The 27,053-nt window shown below is 49.7% G+C and overlaps 1 protein-coding gene across 4 annotated transcripts in view; it reads left to right on the plus strand.

The window, feature by feature from the left end:
- STARD13 (StAR related lipid transfer domain containing 13) overlaps positions 1-27,053 on the plus strand; it is a 205,160-nt gene that overhangs the window by 164,350 nt on the left and 13,757 nt on the right. For all 4 annotated transcript variants that reach the window (XM_058276966.1, XM_004449661.4, XM_071208161.1 and 1 more), the window contains exons 4-7: positions 4,693-4,756; positions 14,077-15,425; positions 16,498-16,671; positions 17,790-17,949. In XM_058276966.1, coding sequence (XP_058132949.1) covers positions 4,693-4,756; positions 14,077-15,425; positions 16,498-16,671; positions 17,790-17,949 — 1,747 coding nt within the window. The remainder of the gene's footprint in view (positions 1-4,692; positions 4,757-14,076; positions 15,426-16,497; positions 16,672-17,789; positions 17,950-27,053) is intronic.

A 27,053-nucleotide genomic window follows, 5' to 3' on the forward strand; every position in this document is an offset into this window, starting at 1 on the left:
GGGTGGGAGGAGTGGGATGGGCGGGGGGTATACAGGAACCTCTTATATTTTTTAATGTAACATTTTTTTGTGTGATGTATATATCTTTAAAAAAATACGATTTACAAAAATGATGGGGTGGAGGGATGGAGAGTGGGATATACAGGAACCTCTTGTTTTTTATGTTTTTTTAAATATCTTTTAATATGACATTCTTTGTGATCTATTAACTTTAATTTAAAAAGTGTAAAAAAAAGTATGGCCATGGGGCAAACCTGGGGAAATGGTGGATCCCCATGAGGCCCCAAGGAGAAGAAGGAACCACCATTTAAGACTCTCAGACTTTGAAAGCTAAAGGGGTATGCTCTGCTTGTTTTCCAAACATTTGGGGACTTGTGACATGTGTTTCCCTCCCAAGTTCTCGTTATGGTAATGCAAATGTTTATATTATGTATGTCCCTCCCAATACATTGAAAGCAGGTGGCAAGTTTTCTGTTTCATATATCTACAGCAGAGGGGAAATTTGTCCCAAAACAACTGTATTCCTATAAATGATTTTGAATGCTTTTGTACTTTGCGTTGATACTGAAGTGATTTAAAGTTATGTAATATTGTTATCTATTGAATATATTTTACATATGGAAAGAAAAAACAAAACAAAACAGGACTTGGTGAACAAAAGAATGAAGAAGCCAAGTCTCAAGGAGATTCCGTTTTCTAGTTTGGGTGGTCTGCCGGTGATGCTCTCAATCAAGACAAGACATTAAATAGAGAAGCAGGTTTTGAATAGAATACAAAGAGCTCAGTTTTGGTAATTGAGTTTGAGGACCCCACAGATCGGTGAGCCTCATGAGAAATATTACTTTAGGGCTCAGGCGCGATGTCTGGACTAGAAACAGAGGTTTGCTGATCAACAACTAGAGTGCAGTTTACTTTATGATAAGATGAGATATTTCAGCATGCCCATGCAGAATAAAAAGGGGAATCTTAAAAAACATCAATAGTTAAGAGCAATACTGCGAGGTGGCAATACAGGAGACAGTGCTCAGAAGGACAAGAGAATGCAATCTTGAAGTTGACTGAGTGGGAGTGGTCATTAGTGTCCATTGCTACAAACAGGTCCCTGCTAAAAAGAAGCTATGGAATTTGGTGGTTAACAGCCATTTGCCAAAATGGAGAACAGGTGAAATGCCGAGAATAGGCAGACCAATGGGGATACGTTCACACTCAGTGTTTGAAGGGAATGACTACTGGTATACCCACAACATCATGCAATCTCAAAACTATGTTGAGCAAAAGAAGTGAGACATACACAAAATACAGTACTTTATGGATCCATTTAGCGGATGACCATGAATAAGCAAAAACTACTCTATGAATGATTGCATTAGTTAGGGTTCTCTAGGGAAACAGAACAAACAGACCATATCTGTAAATATTAAGAGATTTTTATAAAAATCATCTCTCCCAACTGTGGGGGTGCACAAGTCTGCATTCCATAGGACAGGCAACAAGCTCAGAAGTCCATTGAAGATTTTCAATGGATTCCCCAGGAGAAGCTGGCTGGCTGAAGTAGAGAAGGAAATTCTCTCCTCTAACTGCTGAAATCATCACTTCTCCATTTAAGGCTTTCCACTGATCGGATGAGAGTCCTCTCAGTTGGTTGTAGGTACAGTCATCCATAGATGCAGTCAACTCACTGAGGATTTAAGTCCATGAAGTGTCCTCACAGCAGCAATCCGGCCAGTGCTTGCTTGACCCAACAACTGGCCACCATGACCTAACAGAGTTGACAAATGAACTTAACCATTACAATGACAGAAGACAGAAAGAGGATGCCCTTGGGTGTGTGTGGAGAGAGGGGGGCTGCCACGGTAGGTAAAGGAACACAAGAGGACCAGAGAACTTTCTGGTGTGAAGCAGTGCTCTTTATCTTGTTTGAGGGTAAATTGCCAATTCATTGAATTGAAAACTTAACATCTATGCATTTTATCATCTGTAAGTTGCTTTAGTTTGCTAAGCTGCTTAAAGCAGATACCATAAAATGGGTTGACTTACAACAATGGGAATTTATTAGCTTAAAAGTTTACCATTTGGGGGCTCAAAAAGTGTCCAAATTGAGGCATCATCAAGGCAATGCTTTCTTCCAGAAGACTGGCTGCCAGCAATCTTCAGCTCCTCTGTCACATGACAAGGCACATTGTGGTGTCTGCCAGTCTTTGCCTTCTCTTCTGGGTTTCCTTGCTTTCAGCTTCTTGCTTCCATGGCTTTCTCTCTGTCTCTCTGCATTCATCCCATTTATAAAGGGATCCCACAAGAAGATTAAGACCAACCCTGGGCCACACCTTCACTGAAATAACAGTATTGAAAGGTCCTCATACAGTAAGTTACACCCACAGTAATGGATTAGCTTGAAGAACATCATTTTCTAGGATACATACAGTCCCAAAGCACCACGTAAGTTAACCACAGTACCCCAAAAAAAGGTCATTGGTCAAAGACAGGATATTGAGCACTGAATTACTGTGTTCCCAAATTCCCACTAATTTATAGAGAGACAATGTCCATACAGGGAAAGAGATGATAACTACAAAATTTTTAAGGCAGAAAAACAGAAAGATGTAGTAGATGACTTAGCAAACCTAAATGTTGAGCTGCCCAGGCCTCTTCTGTAAGCCTACTCCAGAATACTGGGTGAAGATTCCAAAAAACCTGATCAGCCTATAATCGAAAAACAAAGGCAGCAGATCCTGACTGTCTCTTCAGAAGGACCTTGTAGGAATACTGACCTATACACCATCTAATATGTTGAAGAAACTTATGGGGGAGTTAGATTTTTGGGGGAGTGTTTGGGTTTGAATTTAGTATTTAGTGATAAGTATAGAGAAAACTAAGTAAACAAATAAGATGATTATTACCTCCAGGGATAATGAAAAGTTGAGAATGGAAATTAAATTGGAGTATGATATACATGTGAATAGCATGTAGGTGGTCATAATAAATAAACACTGAATTTTGATTTATCAGAAATTATGACTGAACTATATTTGGAGGATGCAATTGGTATATCTGAGTGTATGTATATAGTAAAGAATGGAGTGGGTGGTAAAAGAAATGAAATCTTCATCTTCTATGGAAAGAAGTCAATAGGTAATGACAAAACCTGAAAGGTCAAGAAGTAACAGCATAAACATGTTAGTAAAGGTAAATACACAGACACATCACACAAACATTAAAAGACTTGTCTCCAAAGATTGAGAATTGGGGAAAAGAGGCAAAAGGAGTACTATTATGATTGCACATGATGATGGAGAAAAATAAAGGTAAAAATAGAAAATAAAGCAAGGGTATTTGCAAAGGGAATTTCATGAGATCAGGTTGCAAACTGTTGAAGAGAATGAAAATTAAGAATGTTCTCAGCAACTTGTGTAGTGAAAGGAAGAGCAATTTAGGAAACTTAGTATAATAAGTATAGTGACTTGAAGGGGAGATAGGGTTGAAAGAAGACTGGCAGTTTGCTTGGTTGTGGCCATTTAGGTAGTAGCTAGTTGGCTAGTTAAGACAGACATGGGCTTAAAGAGAAGAAAGCAACTGAGAGCTTGCTGAGTGGAGAGAGCATAAATGAGACGTAGAGGCCCGGGTGAGTGGTGGATGGGAATGATAGTTCTGTTCCTTTTTGTGCATGATAGTTCTGAAAACCCACAACTTCTCTAATTAAAAAAAGAAAAGTCCCAGATGAAGTGGGAGATGTTGGAATCAAAAACAAGGTTGAAGAGTTCATTTCAAAAAAGAGTAGGGCCATGTTTTTTTCTGTAAAGAGAAATGAAGAATGTCAGGATACAGGAACATATAAATAGAATTTATGGGGGAGCGAATGTAGCTCAAGTGATTGAGCTCCTGCTTCCCATGTTTGAGATCCCAGGTTTGATCCCCAGTACATTCTAAAAACCAAAAATAAACAAAAAAAAACAAAACAACTCTTGTTGGGGAGTGGATATAGCTCAGTGGTTGAGCTCCTGCTTCCCGTGTGTGAGGTCCTGGGTTAAATCCCAATACCTCCTAAAAATATATGTATATATATATGAAAAAGGAAAGGTGTATTAAAAACAACTTAAGTCTAAAGGCTAATCTTCTCTCATTGACAACAGTGCCCAAGTCACCTGTTGAGGGACTAGGATATTTTTGAGATCTGAGATGGGGAGCCAACTGAGAAAAAAACAAAAGGATTACTGGTTGCCCAGCTAAGGGTGAGAGTCAAAAAATGTATAATTCATCACTGTAATGTGAGTTTTTTCCAGTTATATCCAACAACCCAGTTGATTATAATCAAGAGGAGAAAACAGGTGGTTGGGTTGATCCAAATGTGGGCATGACAGGGTAGAAGCGATGGAAGGTCAAGGTGCAGATGAACAGAGTGTGGCTGCAGCAGCTGGCCATGGGTTCCAAGATAGTAGAAAGAACAGCAGGCCAGGCTGGGTTTCGATTCGGGAAAAGGTAAGGAATTAGTCTACTTGATGGAGAGTCCGCTCAGGTCTGGAGGCTAGAGAAGAAAAAGGGACGATGCTAGAGCATTACTCTGTGGGTGGGATATGTCACTGGGACCTAACTTGTGGTTTCTGCCTTCTCACCCTTACAAGCATAAAAAGGGGTATATCAAATCAGGAAGCACGTTAGGGTCATTCGTCACTCTAATCACGTTTGTCTTCCTTTCAGACGACTCAATACGTTGAATAAGTGTGCCTCAATGAAACTGGATGTGAACTTCCAAAGGAAAAAGGTAGGTTCCCACGCCTTCCTAAGACCACAGCTCTGCCAACAGAAGGAGCTTTCAGTCATGATGGAACCCAGCACGAACCTAAGCAAAAACCTGAAATGTGCAGCCACCTACGTTTGTTCTCCACTGAGCCCATTTCATTATAAGGTCATGAGTAGGTCCATGATAACCCAAGCTGAAGTTGGTTTCACTGTTGCATTTTGCATTCATTTTTATCAAAGGATTTGCATAAAGACATAAAATATCTAAATTCTTTATGGTAATCTTTCAGAAGTAGGTTTAGTCAAAAAGGTCAACCTCATATTCGAATCGAATATTCCACAATGCTTAGCAGATTAAGAGAGTTCTGGAAAGTATCTCTGGGTGCATGCCAAGCGGCCATTGTTTCGTTACTTCAAGTTTTTTCAAGTGTGCATTCACTCTCAGGCAGTTTCATTTCATAATTGTGTGCGGGCGTCCGGGGGTAGTGTGACAACAAGACCCCAAGCCTGCCCCCTCTCTTCTTCCTCCTTGCACTTTCTGTAGACATGGGGAGCTTCTTTCCCTTTTAAAAGCCACCATGCTCCCTCCTGCTATAGCACATGCTGTTCCCTGCACATGAATAAAAGAGGACGTTCAGTTTTGAAATAAAGCTCTGCCTTATTGAGTGCTTACTGTTTTCCAGGAGCCGTGATGAGCACTTACCATATATTAGCATATCTAATCCACTGACAGAGGGGTTCTCTCCATTTCCCTGATCAAGGAAGTAAAACTTAGGTTAAGTGCGGCTGGTGGCCAGGGCGGTGTCAACACGCACACGAAAGGAGCGTGTGTGTAACGCCAAAAACCAACGCTCCTACCCACTATACTATAGTCACTCTTTCTCACAGAAACTGATCCTTTTAGGAAATGCAGCATTCAGATTATTAACTACTACTTTTTTTCATTTAACATCTCCAGCACATTACAAGTTGAGCCTCTCTATATTTTGAAGAAACAGAGAAAACATCTTGGGGTCCAAAGAAAGTGTTCTTTATTCTGGTTGACACAGAGAAATCATTAAATCCAGCAGGTTGTAACTCACTCCTGAGTAACCTAATATTTAAAAATAACTTTAAGCCAACATGCTGCTCTAAAATAGCCCACCCAAAAAATCAAATGAATTTCACTTGATCTCACCTTAAATACAATTTGGGGTTTGAGCTAGGAACCCAAGATTTAAGTTAAGGAGGTAAAAAGATTGAAAAACAATATCCAGAGAAACATTAAAACATGAGCGTTTTGTCCAGGCCAAAGACAAATTTAAAATGTGGGAATACACCTCCCAGCAGCTGCCTGGCTGAATAGACCCCTTGGGAAACGTGCACACCACTTGAGGCTTGCGGGTCAGATGTTGTTTTGATTCTAACACATGGTTCTTATTAGAGGCAAACACCGTCACGCCTGTGCTCTAACGTGGCTGGTCTGCAGGACTCGCCACGAAAGAAAATGCCAAAACTGAGAACTGTGATTTGTGTCCAGTGAAGCGGAGTGGTTGGATTTTTACCCTCTCGCCAGTTTTTCAAGGCGCACATGTGAGACAGCGTGGAAGAGCGCTTTTAGGCTCTGTGTTTTGCCTTCACAAAAGCGCCTCTGTGAGTCGGTCACCGCGCACGGCTTCGGATGCTGGCGTGCTTCCTGTGCTCCTTGTGTGGCAAGTGGCGGCGCGCCGGCAGCCCCTCCTGAGCCGTGCGCCGCGCAGACGCGTGCACTGGGAGAAAACAGTTCCTTTCACAAGGTAAACCTGGGAGTCACGGCCCAGATGTCAAGTAAAGAAGCCCCACCCACCCGTGAATCTCAGGAATGTCCAGCCTCCGTGGCCGCCATCCAAGCAGCGCCGCCGGAAGTCGCTGGGCCTTGGGACACACTCCAGGGACCTGCCCCTCGCATAAGCCGCAGGCTGGTCCTGTGTTTGACCACAAAGAAATACTAAAAACAGTCGAGAATGAGAATAAGCCAGAGGGTCAGAATTAGAAAGTGAAACCCCAGACCCAAGCCCCACACGAATCTGCAACTAACTTTGGAATTGGTTTATTTGGATGAAAAAGAACCCAGCAGTGTTTCCACGAGATAGGACCCCCTTTGGAGTGATCCAAGAAACAGAAATGTAATCGTCATCTCCAGTCTCCAGGGACCCTAACTTGCTGAAGTCTGAGGAACGAGGCCCCAAACGGCTCGACTTCCCGGGTCCTGAGGGCTGGTGTGGGCCTGTGCGGCAGCACGCGTGGGGCCGACGCTCGCATGGTGGCTCCTCTGTGCCGGGCACAGCTCCTCTCCACTCCGTTTCGCAGAGGCGGGAAGGGCAGGGCAGGGGCGTCGCTCGCCCAAGCCTGAGAACAGAAAGGGAGCCCTGTTTTCTCAACATACCCACCATTCAGTATTTTTATTGTTTTTTCAGGAAAAGCACCTTCTGTTGTGCTAAGATCTGCAATTTACTTATCGTCCGCACAGAAATTCGTCTCTGGGTGGCTGAAAGCAAACGCGTTGTCCATCTCATTGCTCCACTTTACACTTTTTTTTTTTTAAGATTTATTTTTTATTTATTTCTCTCCCCTTTCCCTGTCCCTGCAATTGTCTGTTCTCTGTGCCCATTCGCTGTGTGTTCTTCTGTGTCTGCTTGTATTCTTGTCAGCGGCACGGGAATCTGTGTCTCTCTTTGTTTCGTCATCTTGCTGCATCAGCTCTCCATGTGTGCGGCACCATTCCTGGGCAGGCTGCACTTTCTTTCGCGCTGGGTGGCTCTCCTTACGGGGCGCACTCCTTGCGCGTGGGGCTCCCATACACTGGGGACACCCCTGCGTGGCACGGCACTCCTTGCATGCATCAGCACTGCGCATGGGCCAGCTCCACACGGGTCAAGGAGGCCCTGGATTTGAACCCTGGACCTCGCATGTGGTAGGCGGATGCTCTATCAGTTGAGCCAAATCTGCTTCCCCACTTTACATTTTGTTCTCATTTGATTCTGTTTGAGTCTGAAGATTTGGAGGTTGGGGGGTGGGCTGACTGCAGACAGACGGGCAAAGACCACTCATGGACGGCTGTGAGGACGTGCACCCACGTGGCCCACGTAAAGCCCTGGAGAAGGAGTCACGCCTGCCCTCCCACGAGGACAGCCTGGCCTCTGCAGAAGCGAGGGCAGGCCTGGGAGGAGTCAAGGCGACCTGCCCCACCACCGTGAGTCAGGTGGAGAAGAGCGCCTGGCGAAAGCTCTCTAACCCCCTGCCAGGTGGCGTCTCCGTAGGCCAGGTGACACCGACGGCCTCGCGGCCCGTGGTGCCAGGCGCCCGCCCCTGCAGACTTCCAAGTGGCTCTCTGTGCTTCCGAGCAGACGCTCAGCCACTTAATCCAGTTCACCTTATAGAAGATGCACTTTTAAACATCCACGAACCGTGGCTCGCTGCCCTCTGCAGCTGTGGATTCGTGTGGTTCATGTTTCCAGGATCAAGATACTGCCAAATTCCATTTAAAAGATTTGAAAAAAACAAAAAAGCCCCTCGTTTTGGAATGTCTGCTTGGCGCCTGTCTCTGAGTAATATACAGTTTTAGTGAAGAATGCTTTCATTTTTAGAAAAAGCCAAACATCAGAGGCTTGCCTGTCTACAGTGAAAACGCCGGCGATGCTCGCAAGGCCCCCCTTTGTCAGGGGAGCGTTCTCCTTCCTTGTCACCTACACGGTTCCCACTGGCCTCGTGATGACATCTAGGGCCCCAGTGCTGGTTAGCAGGAGTGAAAGCAGAAGCTGGAGAGGGAGGACAGCAGTGCGGCCGTCACTGAGTGGGGAGATGCAGGGACACCACGCGGGGCTCCTACCTTTCCCGAGAGAACAAGAGCCTTTGAAAGAAAGTGGCATTTTACTAAGGTCTGAGAGTCACCCCAAAAACTGGAGAGCAGCACCAACGGCCGCTGCCTCACATGGCTGCCGCCTCCTCACATGGCCACCTCCTCACATGGCCACCTCCTCACACCTCCACCACCTCACACCTCCGCCACCTCACACGGCCGCCTCCTCACACGACCGCCTCCTCACACGGACACCTCCTCACACGGCCACCTCCTCACACCTCCGCCTCCTCACATGGCCGCCTCCTCACACAGTCACCACCTCACATGGCCGCTGCCTCCTCACACAGCCACCTTCCCATAGGGACACCGCCTCACACCGCTGCTTCCACCTCACACCACCGCCACTTCACATGGCCACTGCCTCACACGGCCACCGCCTCACACGGACGCCTCCTCACACGGCCGCCTCCTCACACAGCCGCCTGCTCACTTGGATGCCGTCTCACACGGACGCCGCCTCACACGGCTGCCTCCTCGCTTGGATGCCGCCTCACATGGACGCCTCCTGGCCTGGGCTCCACAGGCCTCCACCCCACCCCACCTCCGCCTCCCTCACAAACAAGCCCCCACAGGGCTGCTCCAAGCAGCAGGGTCATCTGAGAGAAAAGCTAGAGTTTCTTCAGTCTCTCACTGGAGACTATGGCAGTCGTGAAGGGAATGTCATCAGTGCTGGTTTCTCTGAACCGTGGGCTCTGCCATGGAAGGAACCTCCTGATCATTTTCCCACCCACCACCCACCCCCACCCAGGATGGGAGCTGCTTCTCCGAGCAGCCCTCCAGCCCCTCCAGCTTGGAAGCCTCTAGCAGGGGGAGCTCGCTACACTGCGCTGATGCTAATGCTCGGAGAAGGCGCCTAGACCCTGAGCTAGACCCACCCGCCCCCGGCTCTTCCCTCGAGAAGCACCAGATGTGCTTTCACACAGCAGCCCCTCAGCCCTGTCCGCCGGGGCAGGCGTCGATGCGCCACGGCCCCGGAGTCAAATGCTGCCTGCGCGTGTTTTGTAAGAAAGTCTCACGGGCACACAGCCAGGCCACTTGCTCGGTACGGTGGCAGTTAGCAGTTGCAACAGAAACCAAGTGGCCAGCAAGCCTAAAATATTTACTTTCTGGTCCTTGACAGGAAAAATTTGCTGACCCTTGCTCAATCTAGAGCCAGTTTTCTCAGACTGTCTGTGGAAAACAGTTTTTTGTTTTATTTTTAATTTCCAATCTGGTTCAGACCAAGACACTTCAGTAAAATTCAATTTAAAGGAATTAGTAGAAACAGGAAATGAAAAAATATGTGTAAAATGAAGCCCAAATATTTTAATATTAGTGTCAACAGACACACAAAATTGCCTTCTGTGATATATTCAAAACAAATATAACAGGAAGTAGAAAAGTATTGCAAAACGTTCACATTTTTTAGTGAAAGTGTACATATCAGCAGTTAATATGAAGAACCACGATGGCACACATCACTTTTTGCTATTCACTTGTCATAACGAAACAGAAGTCTGTGAGTGAAATAGCAACTCCTCGTATTAAATGCCTGATACACACACTTTGAAAGAATACTGTCAGTATATAAAAATTTTAATGTGGTAATGAGTTTCTTGTTTGTTAACTTGTCTAATATAGTTGGGAAAATGTCCATCTAAAATGTTTCTATGCTTTATTTTCCTAACACTCATTGTAGAGCAACCATCCTTACAGAGTAAGTTGACTGGTAAAAAGGTGAGATTTTAAAGTCATTTCAGAAAGTTCAGGGTATTCCTTTTTACCTTTCATTCAAAATGAAGTCCGTGATACAATATTTTCAAAATTCAACTTCAGTCTCTCACTAGTAGCGAATTCCTACAATTATAAAGTAATAAATTTAAATGACCCTTCCTCAAACAATAATGGATCTTGTACATTATGTACTTCAGGTTGACCATAAGATAACTTAGGATAATAAGTTATCATAAGATCATAAGATAATTAGCAGTTTAAAGTGTCCATGGGATTTTCACGTAGATTCTCACTCATTTCCATTGACAAGCCAGGCCCGGTTGGCATCATGATCATTTTCATTTCACAGCTGAAAAAACTGAGTCTCAAAGAGAGTGACTTGCTAAAGTCCTCGTAGCGAGTAAGCCGGTGCCATCGTCACATTTTAAAAGCATGAGTCCTGCTGGCTTCACTCAAGTAATTCTTCAAGTTGGAATGCCTTTGAGGCGTGCCTCCAGAGACGCGCCCCCAGCTGCTCCATCTTTGGGTCAGTGCTCTTGGGGGCAGCTCCTCGCCAGCTCCTGACTCTCGCAGCCTCCGGCGCAGCTCGCCGCCCTGACCACGGCGGTACCCTGCTTCCTCCGCACTGCCCCCGCTGCACTCCAGGTGCTCTGTGTCCGCAGGGTTTCAGATCTACCAAGCCGTGGCCATAAGAGCGTCGAGTGTCTTTTTCTTCACAAACTCCTAGAGATCTCCTAGGAGGATGCACTTTTTATCATCACAAACTATTCATTTTTAACCTCAGAAAAATGATCAGACAGCTGCCAGTCATTTCTTTCAGCAGTCAGTCCACTTCCACAGATCTCGGGGTGGCGCCGTGGGCCTCGGGCTCTGCTAGGCCCAAGCGTAAAGGAACTTGACCTCCAGAGCAGTGTGCCCTTCCCTCCGGAGGTGTGGGGGCTATCAGGGGAAATCAGTGGGTCACAAGCAGCAGCTCTTAGAAGATGAGCAACTCGGCTATGCCGTCACGTAGCAGAGTATAAACAAGGATAATTACACAGTGTGAATGTTCCCCATATAGTTTAATATGTGTGTGTGCTCCGAATTGTAATCCAAAGTTTATTTCTCATTGTGTGTCACTATCCATGCTGGGAAAGATCCCCGCTAGGTGAAGAAGCAGACAGGAACGTTCCACCACCCCCCGTGGGGCACACACTGATCATTGTGCGCACAGTGGGTGAGGTTCTGTGCTTTTTTGTGTATTTTTGTTGTTGTTTTTATTGCTTCAGTTTTTGCTTGTTTGGATGCTAATGATCTACATACTGCAAAAATTTCCCTGAACCGTTGGCCTTTTTTTCTGGAAGTTTAGCATTTTCTCACATCCCTTGATTTGGTTATAAATCTCTTTCTATTGACAAAACTAGTATAGTAAGTTCTTAGAGACTAGTAGACAGGGCCAGCTTTCCACTCCCTGTCCAGAGGGCCTGCCTGCGCATAATTTCTTAACCAAGGTAAAGATGTCTTTTTTTTTTTACAACCACATATGGTTGGCTAGCATCAGTAACCGGGTTTGAGTTAGATTGAGCTAGGAGGAGCCGACACTAAATATTATCGTTTCTATTTTAAAATATCTGTATTTTCTTTGAAAACTTATCCTTCTCTTGCCTTCCCCAAAACTGTTTGCATAAAGGCCTTTTCCGGAATGCTTCCTTAGCAGCAACATGTTTCCTGAACGGCAATACAAAACTCCAATACCCACGTGCCTTGGGTAGAGCTGACCAGCAGGGTCGGTGTTTATTATCCGTCACAGGGAAAGAATAAGTAGAAATGCTGCAGAGGAAGTGTGTTTTTATAGTCACCATCCCAGATTTTTGCCTTTTTTCTGCTTGTACAATTACAACTTCTTTAAACCTTTCACCAAAGCCTTATGTACCTTTTTTTGAGAAAAACAAAAAACAAAAACAAAGCTGTTGTTATCTCAAAGCTATGGAATCCTCTGTTAGTATCTTGGTTTTGTAACTTTCTTCCGCTTGATACGTGAGCGATTCTATTTGCCATTTAGCCCAACTCAAACCGAAACGAGGTTTCAAAGGATCAACAGGAGAAGATCCCAACATGATAGGCTGAGCACCTCTTCACTCTTCCTTTTGATGACAGAGTATGTTGCAAAACTCAAGGGGCGTTTAGGTGTGTGTTAGATATGTGAAAGGATAGCCATCTGAACAAGCATTGAAAAGTAAGTGGAAAGTATTCAATGAGGAGTGACTGAATGCAGGAGCTTGTTAAATCCCCTCAGCAAACCTTGGCCTTAGGGCCTATGTTTAATGCCATTTTATGAGTGAGGAAAAACTAACTTTAGAGAGGGTAAGTAACTTGCCGGAAGTCCCATAGCTCCGCACTGGTCAGGCTAGGTATTAGAATCAGGTCTTAGAACCAGAGGCCAAAGTAAAGTAAAATAACCTTAATTCAACTAACAGCACATGTGCGGGCACGCGTGTGTGAGAGAGAGGCGGTTGCTGTGAGTTTGGCGCCTGGCGCTGGGGGTAGAAACGCTGCTGCTGAGCTCCCTTTACTGCTCGCAGGGGGGGTGTGACAGGAGCTCAAGTCAGCGTCTTAGCTCGTGCCCCTCGAGCTGGCCTGTGCCGTGGGAGCATGGGGGGAGCAGCTCAGGGGCTTGGCAGGGGGCACCGTGGGCACCAAGTGCTCAGGAAGGACCAGGCTGGGCGGCTCTCAGCGCAGGGCGCTGTACCCTGTCAGGAATCCAGCACACAGAGGGGAGGTCGTGCAGGGCAGCGGGGGTCGTGGCTGGGGTGAGGCCGGCAATGGGGCGCGATCAGCCCCCTGAAGACATGGAGGGCAGAAGGCCGCGGGGAGGGAAGCTGCTGGAGCAGGGAGTCCCGCCCGGGTGTCACTGTGGCCACGGAGCGACAGGGGCCTTGGGCCCAGCGAGGGCACAGGCCCGGAGAGCGTGACACGTGCTAAGGACGGGGCACCTGGGGGTCCCGCTCGCCTGGGAAGGAGGGACTTCAGCCCATGGCCTCGGCGAGGTCTGGGCAGGGCTGAGGGAGGCACGAGACGAGGGCCCCTGGCTCCGGGAGCTTCACGTTCTCTCTGGGGGCTGCAGAGCGCGAGGGTGCCCGGGGCAGGTCAAGGCGGAGCCAGAAACCCTCGCCTGGCAAACAGGAGAGGCACGACACCAAGGCGAGCAGGCCGCGGGCTCGCGTCCACTCGTGGCTTCTGGAGGGCTCCCGACTTCGCGCTTCATGAATTAAGTAGGCAGGTGTGCTGTGGACTGGTAAAGGGAGCGTGTGCTAAGAACCCAGTGCCATGTCTGCTCTGACGTGCCCTGACTGGACGTGCGAGAAGTGGGAGGTGGTCCTGGGCTCGGGGAAGGGGTTCCAGGAAGAAGTAAGTGGCTGTGATGGCAGGAATGCGTTTCCCTGTGGGCAGAGAGGAGCAGGTGTCTTCTCTTGAGACCGTCCAGTCGGGGTAACTACTCCTGGTAACCCCTGGAGGAGCCTTCGAGAGGCAGCATTCAAGCGCCAGGAGAACTGGCAGGAAGGAAGCTTGGCAAATAGAGGAGGGGTCCTTCCAGCCATCAGGGAGGAAGAGGGTGAACAGGGCGGTGAAAGGCAGCAGAAGGGCCCAGAAACGTGCCCCAGAGCCCCAGCGGGCACGCGGATGCGGGGGGGGGGGGCAGCTCCCGCCCACCCCCTGCGGGCCCCCAGCCCCGCTCCCCGCCCCCAGCCTTTTCACTTGGTGTTTTTCAGAGTGACGACTCGGACGACGACGACCTCTGTCTCAGCAACAAATGGACTTTCCAGAGGACCAGCCGGCGATGGTCGCGCGTGGACGAGCTGCACTCGCTGTCGCCGGGGCCGCCGGGGGGCCTGGGGCTGCGGGGGGCCGCCAGCAGGGAGAGCGTGCTCACCGACCTGAGTGAGCCCGAGCTGGCCTCCAGCCACAGCGCCAGCAGCGGGGCCAGCGACGGCCGCGGCCAGCCGGGGACGGGCGCTGCGCCCGAGGCCCGCAACAGTGCCGGGCCCTCCGACAGACCGGCCATGCGCGATGCTGCCCCGGCCAGCGGCCTGCACCCGCCGTCCCCCGGGGACGCCCTGGCCCCCGCGGGCCTCCCTCAGCAGGAGAAGCCGGCCAGGACCAGGGCCAGGTCATTTCTGAAGCGCATGGAAACGCGACGGGCCAAAGGCGCAGCGGGAAGGCGCAAGGGCCGCGGCCCCCCAGTCGGGGGGCCCGCGCTGCTGCCGGGGCCCGAGGCCCTCCAGGCCGGGCCAGGCCTGCACATCCCGAACGGCCACCTCCGGGGCCCAGCTGCCTCGCCGAGGGCTGGCGGGGCCAGCAGCGACGGCAGCCAGTCGGAAAATGGCAGCAGCAGGCAGAGCACGCCCTGCCCGAAGGAGCGCAAGTGCCACGAGGCCCACAAGCGTGGCGGCATGTACCTGGAGGACCTGGACGTGCTGGCCGGGTCGGCACCGCCGCGCACCGGGGCGCAGGGCCACCCGCACGAGTTCCACTCCCAGGAGGACCTGGTGGTGGTGCACGTCCCCAAGGACCACAAGCCCGGAACCTTCCCCAAGGCGCTGTCCATCGAAAGCCTGTCCCCCACGGGCAGCGGCCACGGGGATACCTGGAGGACCAGCGGGCTCTCTCTGGGCGCGCAGCCGGACGCCGGCATGCGGGAGCCCAGGCTCCTGGCCTCCTGCCCCCGAGAAAGCCGCATGAGCATCTATGACAACGTCCCGGGCTCCCACCTGTGCGCCAGCACCGGGGATCTCCTGGACCTGGAGAAGGACCGAATCTTCCCGCACCTAGACGACATCCTGCAGCACGTCAACGGGCTCCAGGAGGTGGTGGACGGCTGGTCCAGGAGCGTCCTGCCAGAGCCACAGGCGCCCGGCGGATCGGCCGCCGAGCCGGGCCCGTCCCCGCTCCCCTCGCCCTGTCAGCTCAGCCCGGGTTTCGAAGGAAACTCTGCCTCTGCGGGCCGGAGCACGCCCAGCAACGGGGACAGGGACGGAGCGTCACTGCAAGAGGCCGAGGCCCCAGGCGGCCGAGAGAGGAGGGATTCTGGCGTGGGGGCGTCACTGACCAGGCCGAGCAGGTGGGTGGCGACAGGGCCGTGAGGACTGTGTTGTGTGGTTTGTGATGTGTCTGTTTATTAACAAGCATTTATGGAGCACCTACTGCACACGAGGCACGTGCCTAAGCAGCCCACGTGGGCAGGAATTGCTTGAACAGAAGCGTGTCTTCTGTGCAGCTATACAGACAGTGGACTCCGTGTGCAGCACGGTCATTTCTCCGGGTGTTCAGCCTTTATTGCAGTCTCACTTCTACTCAGCCATGTCCTTCGTGCTTCTCACACGCAGAGCTCGTTGCTCGGCCCTGCTGGGAATCGCCGTCACGGCGGCTGGTTCCTGTGCGCGTGGCGCTTCCCGCAGCCGAGCACCGGTATCGATGAAAAGGTTTCCACCCAAAATATTTAACCTTTTTTAATATTTTGAGAAATATCTGAGCCCTGAGGTATGCAAAATGCCCGTTACAAATTAGGTAAGAGCTGATTTACAAAGACTATTTCAGCACCCTAGAAAAATGGCCCTGGGCAGGGCTCGCTGGCAGAGAGGGCACCCCGATATCTGCCCCCAGCTTCTGGTATAGGCGGTGATGCTACTGGGTCCCCCCTTCTCCGTGCTTGACACCCCGGGTCTCCATCTCAATGCCAAGTAAGACATAGAGCGTGGCAGCACCCGTGCCCGTGGCAGAGCAGTCTCGCTCGCTCTCCATCTCCCTCCCTCCTTCTCCTCTCTCTGTTGCAGTCTCTCTCTCTGTCATTCTCTCTTGCAGGCGTTCTCTCTCTCTCTCCCTCTCTTTTTCTTTCTCTGTCTAAGCTGCTTTTCAAGACTTTGGGAATGAATTCGGGAATAACCATAGGAAATTTTATAAAGTCACTTATTTAAACCTCCTGATGAAAGAGATAATATGTCTTTTCCAGGTTTGTCCTGACTTGGGGGAAATAGGTTATGTTTATTACGTCCCGCTTGCCTTCTGTTCCATTTGCTTTGTCACTTCCTGGGCTCTGAAAGTATTTTGATGAGCCGCGTATTGATTAGCAATATCGTGTTTCCCAACAACAAGTTCCCTTTGTGACTGGCTTCTCTGTGGTCTTTCCGGTCAAGGCGACTCCGGTGGAACAGTTTCCAGCTCTCACACCAGCCGCAGCCGTCCACGGCGTCGCCCCACATCAGCAGCCAGACGGCCGGCCAGCTCAACCTGCTGCAGCGCTTCTCGCTGCTGCGCCTCACGGCCATCATGGAGAAGCACTCCATGTCCAGCAAGCACGGCTGGACGTGGTACGTGGCATGGCCACTCAGGGCGCGCCGTCTGTTCTAGGGCTAAGAGCGAGTGCAAAACGTCCGTACTTCCTTCCTGAATCCTGAGGAGCCATCCTTCGCCTTTGCAGGCCATCTCCGTGCCATCCGGGCCGCCCCAGGCCGGCTGCGAGGTCGCTGCAGGAAGCCTTGCGCCCTGTGTGGCTCTCACTTGGTTTCCAGGGAAGGGAGTCAGGGTCCCAGAAGGAAAAAATGGCCAGGAGACAGTGATTTATTGTGAAGAGAGGAATTAAAAATAAACTTGCCACAAAATACGTCTGGCAGCTTGCAAAGGGACATCTGTCACTTGGGCCTCGTGGCTCTGGGCAGAATGCAGCACTTACAGCTCTGACTCATTGAAAGAGCATTTAAGTCTTCAGGGATGGTTCTGCTTTCACATTGTTGGCAAATAAAACCAAGAGTAAGCAGTAAAGCTTTGTCGAAAGGAATTGGCCAAACATAGACATTGTAACTTAACTGTGAACAGGTGTTAGATGATTTGGTGGATTTGAAAAAATACAAAATGTATCCAGAATTCTCTGGCCTGATACATTATTTATATAAAAGAATTGATCATGCATTTCAAAAATATTCTAGAAGGTTATAAGTATTGCTTGGTCAAACCAATATATGCTGATACATTCAAATTTCCATTTTAAAAAAAACTTCAACTGGTTGGAGAAAAGCAAGCACCCAGTCAAGAGATGTGATTCAACTTCTCTCACTTCCTTCTTCTTCTGTCCCCAAGCAAATTTCTTCTTCCTCTTGTAGTTTTAAAATCTGTTTTGTTTGGGTTTTTTCCCTGGGGGGCGGGGGGGTGTACTTTTAAGTGTTATCGTGTGGGAGACGTGTCAGTCACAGTGAAATGTGACGGTGCCCCCTGGACTGGAGACATGGCACGTCAGCTAGCGGGAGTAAGCTGAGAATAAGATAGTAAGAGGCGAGAGCCAGGCGAAGGGTGCAGAGGCCTGCGCAGCTCTGTCAGGGGAGGACTGTTGGCGCCCCCGGGGCCCGGTGGCTGTGCCGGCAGCTCACTCGCCCACGCGCGTTTGCACGGCCTTGCCCCACGCCCTTCGTGACCCGGTTTCTGTGCATTCCAGGTCAGTCCCCAAGTTCATGAGGAGGATAAGGGTTCCTGATTACAAAGACAAGACCGTGTTTGGCGTTCCGCTCATCGTGCACGTCCAGAGGACGGGGCAGCCCCTGCCCCAGAGCATCCAGCAGGCGCTGCGGTTTCTGCGCAGCAATTGCCTCGATCAGGTACGGCCATGAACCCCACACGGGGGCTTTAGTGTGTGAGATCTGCCCAGGATCAGAGAAGACGCGACTCACTCCAAAAAAAAAAAACCAAAAAGACGCTGTCATCTTCTTGTGTCGATATTTCATTTGACCAAACGATAATCTTGTCGAACGATTTGAGGACGTGGCCTTCTGCCCCCTTAAATGATGCCCTGGAGTGAAAGCTGAAAGCTAAGCCCTAAACGTCTGTACCAGTGGTGTCTTCAGTTTCCTACAGCCTGGAAGCTCAGCTGGGCCTCTGTCCTCCATTTCCTTATTTTCTTGTTAATCACTGTTCCACTGCCACCCTGATTTCACAGCATTCTTTTTATCCATAACTGTCACATTCTTTTTTGAAAAACAAATTCCATTTTTATGTCTCCCTTCGTTCATGATTGTCTTTTTGAAAAGCCAGGAAAACTTAAGCCAAAGACAGATTTATTTACATTTTTTAAGATGTGAAAGTAAAATATGAAAACCGTTTTGGCTAACTTGGATATCCTCCCATCTTGTAGAGTTATTTAAAAGGTCATGATAAAGTTCTCAGAGACCATTTTCCACCTCTGGGGTTGTTTGAGGACTGTCACGTGGCAGGCTCTGACCGAGCCAGAGCATCCCACCCCATAATTCACAACGCCAAGCCTGGGCTCCCCCAAATTATGTGCCCATCGGCTTCTTGGATGTTCCACCCACACTCTAAGCCGTGCTCCTGCTCGATGGACCGCAGCCTTGAGCCGTGGGGCATTTTTCAGGCAACAGTTCCAAGGGCCCCTGCTCCCCGAGCTCTTTAATTCCCCGTGGGGCTGACCTGAGGCTGTTTGCACTTTCCCTCACGTACCCTGGACCTTTGCCTGAGGGGACAGGAATGAGCTCAGTGGCATGAGCTCCAATGTCCTGCTGCCAGTGCTCCTAGAAGCCCCAGAACCGAGGCCACGCTTAGACCCCAGGCCCCTGACGGATCAGACCCCAGTTTTCAGTGGAGCAAAACGGCAGTGACTCCTCCCTTTGACACCGTCACCAACAGATCTGGATGCAGAGAACAGGGAGGTAGACCCTTGTCCGCGTTTCAGCGCCACAGTGGCGGCGGGAGCGTGTCGTCACCGTGCGGTGCTCACGGCCGTCTGGTTTTGAGAAATGGCCCCGATAGCTTACTTCTTGCCTCTTGGAGAGAGGGCCACAAACCACCTTTTCCAAAACTAGAGAGCTTTAAAGGTTGCACCAGGTACACATTATCCTAAGTCAGAAGTTCTAGGAATGCTTTACTGGGAAACTTTCGGGAGGAGTGGGCTGAACAGTTTTCGGAGGGGTGACTGTTTGGAAATACCCACTCTAACCTCTCTTTATCCCGTGCTGAGGGTACGCACCGCCGAGCCCTTTGGCAGAGGGCTTGGCGGCCTCGGCTCCCCCGTCAGTCAGGGCACACCCGCGGCCGGGCCTAGTGCCGAGGAGCTCACTCTCGCGGCTCCTCGTCCGCCAGGCTCGCCTCTCAGCTGACTCTCGTAGGCTCGGGCTCTGCCCTTAGGCAGGCACGGAGGCGGCGTTGCTCCAGGCACTGCAGCTCACGGCCAGCCCTGGCTTCCTTAGTGGAGCACGGCGTTCAGGAACGAATGCCTGACGGAAATGCCGGTCGCTCAATAACGGTAACTGCTGAGTGCCCCGCACGTTTCAGACCAAGTGGTTTCCACCGCTGCCTCCTTCCATCCTGACGTCCGCCCTGGGCGGTGTCACATCCTGCGCCGCGGAGTCCACGCCTGCTCTCAGAGCTGATTCCAGAGCCCACGTCTGCCCCGCTTTCCTCGCCTGCCACCCGTTAGAATTGCTTTTCCGTCGCGGGTGACGCCATCCCCAGGATCGAGGGGCGCCTGCGAGACGGCCGCACACAGCTGCCCGGGGGATTTACGCCGTATTCTGTGGATGAGCTGCTGTTCCGTCCCGTCACGTCCCTCCTGTGAGACGGGGCAGGAGGATTTCTCCTTCCGGCCCCAGCACCTGACAGCAGTGTGTTTCTCTTGAACCACTGGTCTGTTTTTATATGATGGGCCCCAGGCTCATTCAGCTGGAGGTAGTTTCCTGTCTGTGTTGGCTGCTAGACAGCTTTGAGCTAAATTTATGTCAATATACATGATTTTTTGGCGTGGATTTTATGCGTTGACTTCATTCTTGGTCTCAGCTATCCTATTCTATCCTCATTGTCCTCTGATTTTCTTGTCTGTCACCTCTAAGTTAGTTGTATTTTGTTGTATTTTTTATGTTGCTGCATGTCATCTTAAATCCCTTCCTGATCAAGGTTGGGTGTAAATGCATTGCAAAACCCTGCTCAGCTCGCCACGGGCTTCAGAGTAGAGTGTAAACCATTCAGGCCCCTGCAGAATCAGAGGACTGTGCAGTGACAGTATGAGTACCCTAGTTGAGGCCAGTCTCCCTTTTGAAGCAAAAGCCACATGGGTAGAGAGAGGACAGTGAGCCTTGAACACGCTTTAAATCTGGAAGAGGCCACACCACCTCCCCTTGGTACTGTAAAGTTGAACAGCAGTATGCTGGCAAAGCTTTGTAGGAAGAATACTCATTTCAGGGACATAAATCCGATTCTAAATGTAACCAGGATGAGCAAGGCAATGGCATGTATGTGTTACAAGGAAATATTTTCAAAAGCTGAATGAGGCAGCCCTCCTCTTGGTGGGTCAGAAGTAAGGGTCTGGCGTCCAGGGGACCTGTGCAGCAGGTGGCCACGCTAGCAGCCCCCAGACCTGCAGGCCCTCCCACTTGTGTGCTGGCCCCTTCCTCGTAGAGTATGGGAAGCACTCAGGGGCCGTCTGTCTCGGCCTTGTGAAAAAGGAAGGTGGGCGATGGAAGGGAACAAGAGAAAATGAGAGAAAAAAGAAAGAAGAATCCAGAACCCTCAGGCTCAGGAAGACTGGCCTAGAGACTGAAGAGCAAACAACCGAGAGTAAAAGCTCAGGAAGCTGGAACAAGAGGGGAGCCAGGGAGAGGAGGAGCAGCGCAGGGGGCACCAGGGGAGGGATTTCGGAACGCTTTGCTTCGGCGTCGCCTCTGAATTGAAAAGATTCGGTTTGCCTGGGACCTTGAGACCCCAGCCCCAGGTAGGAGCAGGCCAGAGCATCTCCCAGCAGAAGACCCCTTGGCTGGCTTCTCCTCTGGACCCCCACGGGGTCCTCCTCAGACGACCATGCAAGCCGGCCCCAAGGCTGTGCTCTTGACCTATGGCCGGGGCTCCCAGCAGCGAGTGGGACCTGTGCCTTCACACCATTCATCTCAAGAACAGGCGCCGGCTGCTGGCCGCTCCATGCCGCCCCTCGAGCCAGCTGTCCACCTGCTGCACTTCCACCTGCAGAGCCGCTGCGTAGACGAGGCACCCGGACCCGCATTGGCCGGGCACCGCCTGCCGTGGTGCAGTGAGGACGGCCCGCCTTCCAGGACCAGCCGTTGGCGTTCGGGCGCTGCAGCCTGGGCGAGGAGCTCTCCTGACCCAGCCTCTCTTTCCACCCTGGGTGGGCAGTTCTGCCCAGTTCCTGAAGAATAGGGCGTCGCTGCCGGCTGAGCCCACAATGCTCAAACGAGACGTTGCCGCACTGTGGGTAGGGACCTTTCTCATTCTGCAAGGAGCGGCCTCTTGTCATTAGCTGAGCACATTTGTAAAGAACAGGAAATGGAAGTCCTGATAAACATCATTAAGGACTGCAGGGATTAGCATAAACAGGATGCCAGGGAGGAGATTTAATATCTTTTAATGACTGAATCCTAGTGCCGCGTTCACGCGCACCCTCTCCTCCTAATGGAGCAGCGCGTTTTAAAAGCCTGATGATGCGGGGAGGCTACTGCATACTCAGCCCAAGAGCCCCTGTCCCTGCAGCCTGAGCACCGCCTTCCCTGCTGCCTGCCTTTAAAGTACGCCTTGAGTTCTGGCCCTTTTGTAGCGTGGGTTTTGTATGTGTGTGTGTGTATGTGCACTTCCACAGACCTCTGGGATCTTTAAAGTAGGAATTTTATCATTTATCTTGTTGCCTGCCGTAGGAGCGTAAGGCCGCTGTATCTTCCTATGCTCTCCCTGGAAGCTGAAATCCCTACACTTAGTAGTTTTCAGCACATGCTTGGAATGTAGCCTGTCTCCTTCTCTCTCATACATCAGCACTGCTAAAGGGCCAGTTTTTTCATCTGTGTAAAGGTTGATTTTGATTCCATAATTTTCTGTCCCTAATGATTTCTGCCATTTCCCCCACTATTTCCTTTCTTATTGTTTCTTTTGTTGCATTCTTTTGCTCTTTTTCATATTTTGAGTTCAGCCTATTTTGTTCTGAACTACTTTTGTTTTCTTAGAAGTGCATTTAAATCAATATACTGCCATAGAGCTACTGCTTTGGCTGTGTCCTAATAGCCATTAATTTTCATCTTTCATCTCAGAGTAAGACTCAGCACTGCATGGCATCAGTTATATATGAACATTAAGATACAGTGTTTTCTGACGTGTTTCACAAAATTCAGTTTGCATGAGGAAATTTAACAAAAAGTGTTCCGCGTTTGAGAAACACTCTCTGTTCTTAGAGATCCCCAATTATTAGCATTTTAATTGTGCTTGGAAATTTAGCGATTAAAAACAAGTTTGACTTTTTTAAACCAAGGTTTGCAAAACATTTCTGCTCGCATATTATTTTTTCTGGTTATGCTAATGAAAAATGTATGAAATTAGATTTCTATGGAACCTTTTGGATTATCATATTCCCATTCCTATGTAGTAAAATTCGGGAAATTTAGCCAGATAATTCATTACTAACTTCAGAATCATATTTCCATTATTTTGGCTCCAGTGATCTAGCATTATGATCAGGAAGACACGCTCAGTGAGCATCAACCTTTGCGTGAATCCCCACAGTCTTCTTTGTGTGACCCTCACAATTTCTCTGCTATCTTGGGGAAGTTAATTTTCTCAACTTAAAAAGGAGAGAATAATTAAATCACTTAAACTAGGTTGATATGAAGATTTAGTATGTTTTTATACTTAAAGCTTCTAGAATTGTGCTGGGTTATAGCTTAGTCTTTAGGTGGAAGACAAAAGGGAGAGAAAAGTAAAACTAGATCAAAGGAACACTCATCACTCATCCTTTTACCTTTAAATAGAGAGGGGTACTTACTAAGTGCCCCTTCCCCGTGGACCAGGAAGTGCAGCCTGGAATTTCCTAAACTGGCCCCTCCATACACTGCATTTTGCATTGTTAGCCACCATTCTTCTCTTTTCAGAGCAAGTTTTTGAGCTTTACAGGTAGGTGAGAACAGGGACTTCTGTGTAATGTGTGGGGCTCAGTGCAAATTGAAAACGTGGGGTACCTTGTTCATCAGTTACTGAGAGTTTCAGAAGGGCAACAACAGAGCCCTGAAACAAGTGTGGGGCATGTGCAGCTGCCCAGGTCACCTGCCCACAGGTGAGGGGCAGGAGGAAAGGAGATACACCCAGCTGTCCCCGCATTTCCCTAAGGGAGGCATCTAAGCCCCTCCCTTGAGCTGTGGCAGAGAGAGTGCCCTTAGCGGCAGCTGCTTTCAGCCGTGTTTTTTCAGTTGCCCTTACTTTACCTGGAAAGCCATCTATCGTCAAAGATGCACATTTTACTTCCATTTTCAAAACTTTAAAAAAAAATTTATTGTGGATATATATAATGCGAAATTTCCCATTTTAACGCTTTTAAGGGTGCGATTCAGTGGTATTGATTACATTCACAATGTCCTGTTAAGTCATCACCATCCCGCATCAAAATATTTTCATCAGCCCAGGCAGGAACTCTGCACCCATTAAGCAGTAACGTCCCCCCTCAACCTGACTCAAAACTTTTTGAAGAAAAAAATCATTGTTGGCCATTACATCATGAAACCCCACGGTGTTTTGTGTTGTTTGTTGTTTTATTATTATTTATTTCTCTCCCCTCCCCCCTGCCCCCAGTTGTCTGCTCTCTGCATCCATTTGCTGTGTGTTCTTCTGTGTCCACTTGTATTCTTGTCAGCGGCACCGGGAAACTCCATCTCTTTTTAGTGTTTTCTTTTTAGCTTTCCCCTGGCCTCAGGACCGGTGCTTCCCGAGAATGACCTTACACTTGCTGGGTCTACGATGCTTTCTGCAGCACATCACAGAAGCCCGTCCCCAAATGACAGAAACAGGGGACCCCTCATCTCTCGTAACCAGAAGCCTGAGAGCAGGGTGGCTCCAGGGCCCGTGAACCGGCTGGCTCAGCGCTGAGCCACCTTCCCCCTCTGCCCCCTCGGCCGTTACATGTGGAATCTGGTCTGATCTCAGGCAGCCTCTTCTTGACAAGGTTTAGGAAAGAGATTTCCTTCTGCACCTCCAGCAGCAGTCAGCAGAAGGCACGGGTACTTCCCGTGGGCCTTGGAGGTCAAGGGCGGGACAGGGAGGTGGCGTGGACGGCTCAGGGGCCCTAGGCCAAATCTCAGAGCCCACGGCTGTGGCACCCCAGACACATCCAAAAGCTTTGCAACGACAGAAACAGTATCTGCTGAAACCCCAAAGACTTGGAAGTAGCGCAGTACAGAGCAAGGCCGGCTGCGTGTGTGCCTGCCAGCAGAACCGAGCCAGCCAGACTCGGCCCACAACAAGGGGCCGGGCTCTGCAGTTTCACCACGAAATTATCCTTTTTATGGATCATCGGCATTATCCTTTTTATGGATCTAGACTTCTCTGCTGTTGCTAAAATGGGGGTTCTCCCTGAGCAAAGGAATGCCAGCGCCCAAGAGGATAAGCACTTAGGAGTTGCACTTGAAATTCACCTTGGGGGCATTTCAATGCTGAGAGCCCACTCAAAACAGGCCCACGGCCCTGTCCCGGGCTTGTGTCCAGAATTAGAAAAATCGAGGTTGCAAACAAACTGAAGCTGGTTCTCCTTCAACATCAACTCACTTGACATCTTGAGTTCTCCTTTTGACAGTGAGTGTTTTCTCCCCGTGTAATTTGATCAAACTTGGAGTAGCTGCCAGAGAAAGCTTGATGTTCTTTAGTTTCTCCAGGGAGAGTTACCTAAGTGTGGCCAAGTTTTGCATTTTTGAGACATCCCAAACTGAGAATAAAAGAAAAAGCAATTCTGTGGAATTAGGGTGATAAGCTTTGGAATGCAAAGACGTATTTCTAAGAACTCTGTTTTTATTGCCACCAGAAGTAGCAGCATATCGTTTCCCCTACCATCCCACCCTGAGCCCACCCGGTGAGCCCTTGAGGAACTAGAAGTGTGGACAACGAGGGTTGAAGGACCACATGCTAAGCAACTGGAGGCCCACAGGCATTTAAAAATAGCAGACATGTCACTACAAATCAGGGCTCCCTGAAAAGCTCTGGTCTTGTTGGGTAGAGGACAGGACAGAGCTGGGAGGCCCAGGAAAGGGCCTAGAGCTTAATCTGCCCACCCACTGCTGGGCAGTCCTCATCACCCACCCCATCCAGAGCATCATCACCCCATTTATTTGTCCAACAGAGGAGTCATCTAAGCTCTAGGGGTGAAAAAGGCCAAAGTCAACATCTTTTTTTTTTTTTAAGATTTTATTTATTTATTTCTCCCCACTCCCACCCCGTTGTCTGCTCTCTGTGTCCATTCGCTGTGTGTTTTTCTGTGTCTGCGTGTCTTCTCATTAGGCAGCTCCAGGAACTATCCTGGGACTTTCCATAGAGAGGGAGAAAGGCGATCATTCTCTTGCACCAACTCAGCTCCCTGATCGGCTGCGTCTTGTATTGTCTTTCCTCTGTGTCTCTTCTTGTTGAGTCATCCTGCTGTGCCAGCTCTCCATGTGGGGCAGCACTCCTGCATGGGCCAGCACCCCTGCATGGGGTACACTGCACAGGCCAGCTCTCCATGCAGGCCAGCACTCCACCTGGGCCAGCTCGCCACATGGACCAGCTTGCCCTCACCAGGAGACCCCGGACATCGAATCCCGGGCCTCCCATACGGTAGACGGGAACCCAGTCGCTTGAGCCACATCCACTTCCCCAAAGTCAATATCTTTAAATCCAATGCAAAGCCACCGAGGAATCATTCTCACCAAGCCGTAGCTGGTACATGGAGTAACGAAGCATTTAGTAAGTGCCAGGCAGCCTGGGAGATACCCACACAGGAGGTGTCACAAGGCTTCAGAAGGAAAAGCAAGACCCTTCCATCAAAGTACAAGCTCATGATACTATTTTGTTCCTGTACTTCTTCTCCATAAACCACTCCCCCAAAGGGGCGCTGGATGTGGCTGCTTCTCTGGGCTCAATCCTCCCATCTCCTGCTCTCATGCCACTAGATCTTCCCTTCGTCACGCTTTCTCAACCACCTCCCCCTAAAATGTAAACTCTGGAGGGCAGGGATATTTGTCTGTGCTGCCAACTAATGACACCAAGTAAGTATATGTTGCCTAGTGGGTATTTAAATGTTATTTGTTGAATACACAAATAAAAGAATAGCATCTAAGGTGTGATAAGACTTCACAGGCTACAGGGCATATTCACATGTATTTTCTCTTGAATTTCACAACAGGCAGGAGTACTTCTTTTTTAAAATTTATTTATTTTCTTTATTTTCTATTTTATTTTATTTTTAATTTATCCCTGCCTCTGCCCCAGAGGTTCTCTCGTCCGTCTGTTTGCTCGCCTTCTCCAGGAGGGACCAGGAACCGAACCCAGAACCTCCCAAATGGGAAGCAGGTGCCCAATGGCCTGAGCCACATCCGCTCCCCATGGACTGTGGCCTCTGCTGGCCTGTGGCATCTGCTCATTTAGGCATCTGCTTGTGGTGGTGGGACACAGGCATCCAGCTCATTGCGGCAGCTGCCACATCTGCTCATCTTCTTTAGGAGGCACTGGAACCCGAACCCCGGACCTCCCATGTGGTAGGCAGGTGCCCAACTGGTTGAGCCACACCCACTTCCCGGGAGAACTGTTTTTCTCTTCATTTCATAGGAGAGGAGCCAGTGTTCAGAGAGGGCCTTGTCCGAAGTAGCTAAACCTCACGAGTCACATTTACAAGTCTGCATGCGATTCAGCCCTCCGATGCTGGTGCCAGGTCTTCTCCTCCCACTCCAGGTGCTTGCCTTAGGAGGCA

This window comes from Dasypus novemcinctus, chromosome 15 (assembly GCF_030445035.2).
Source record: "Dasypus novemcinctus isolate mDasNov1 chromosome 15, mDasNov1.1.hap2, whole genome shotgun sequence".
Classification (NCBI taxonomy): Eukaryota; Metazoa; Chordata; class Mammalia; order Cingulata; family Dasypodidae; genus Dasypus; species Dasypus novemcinctus.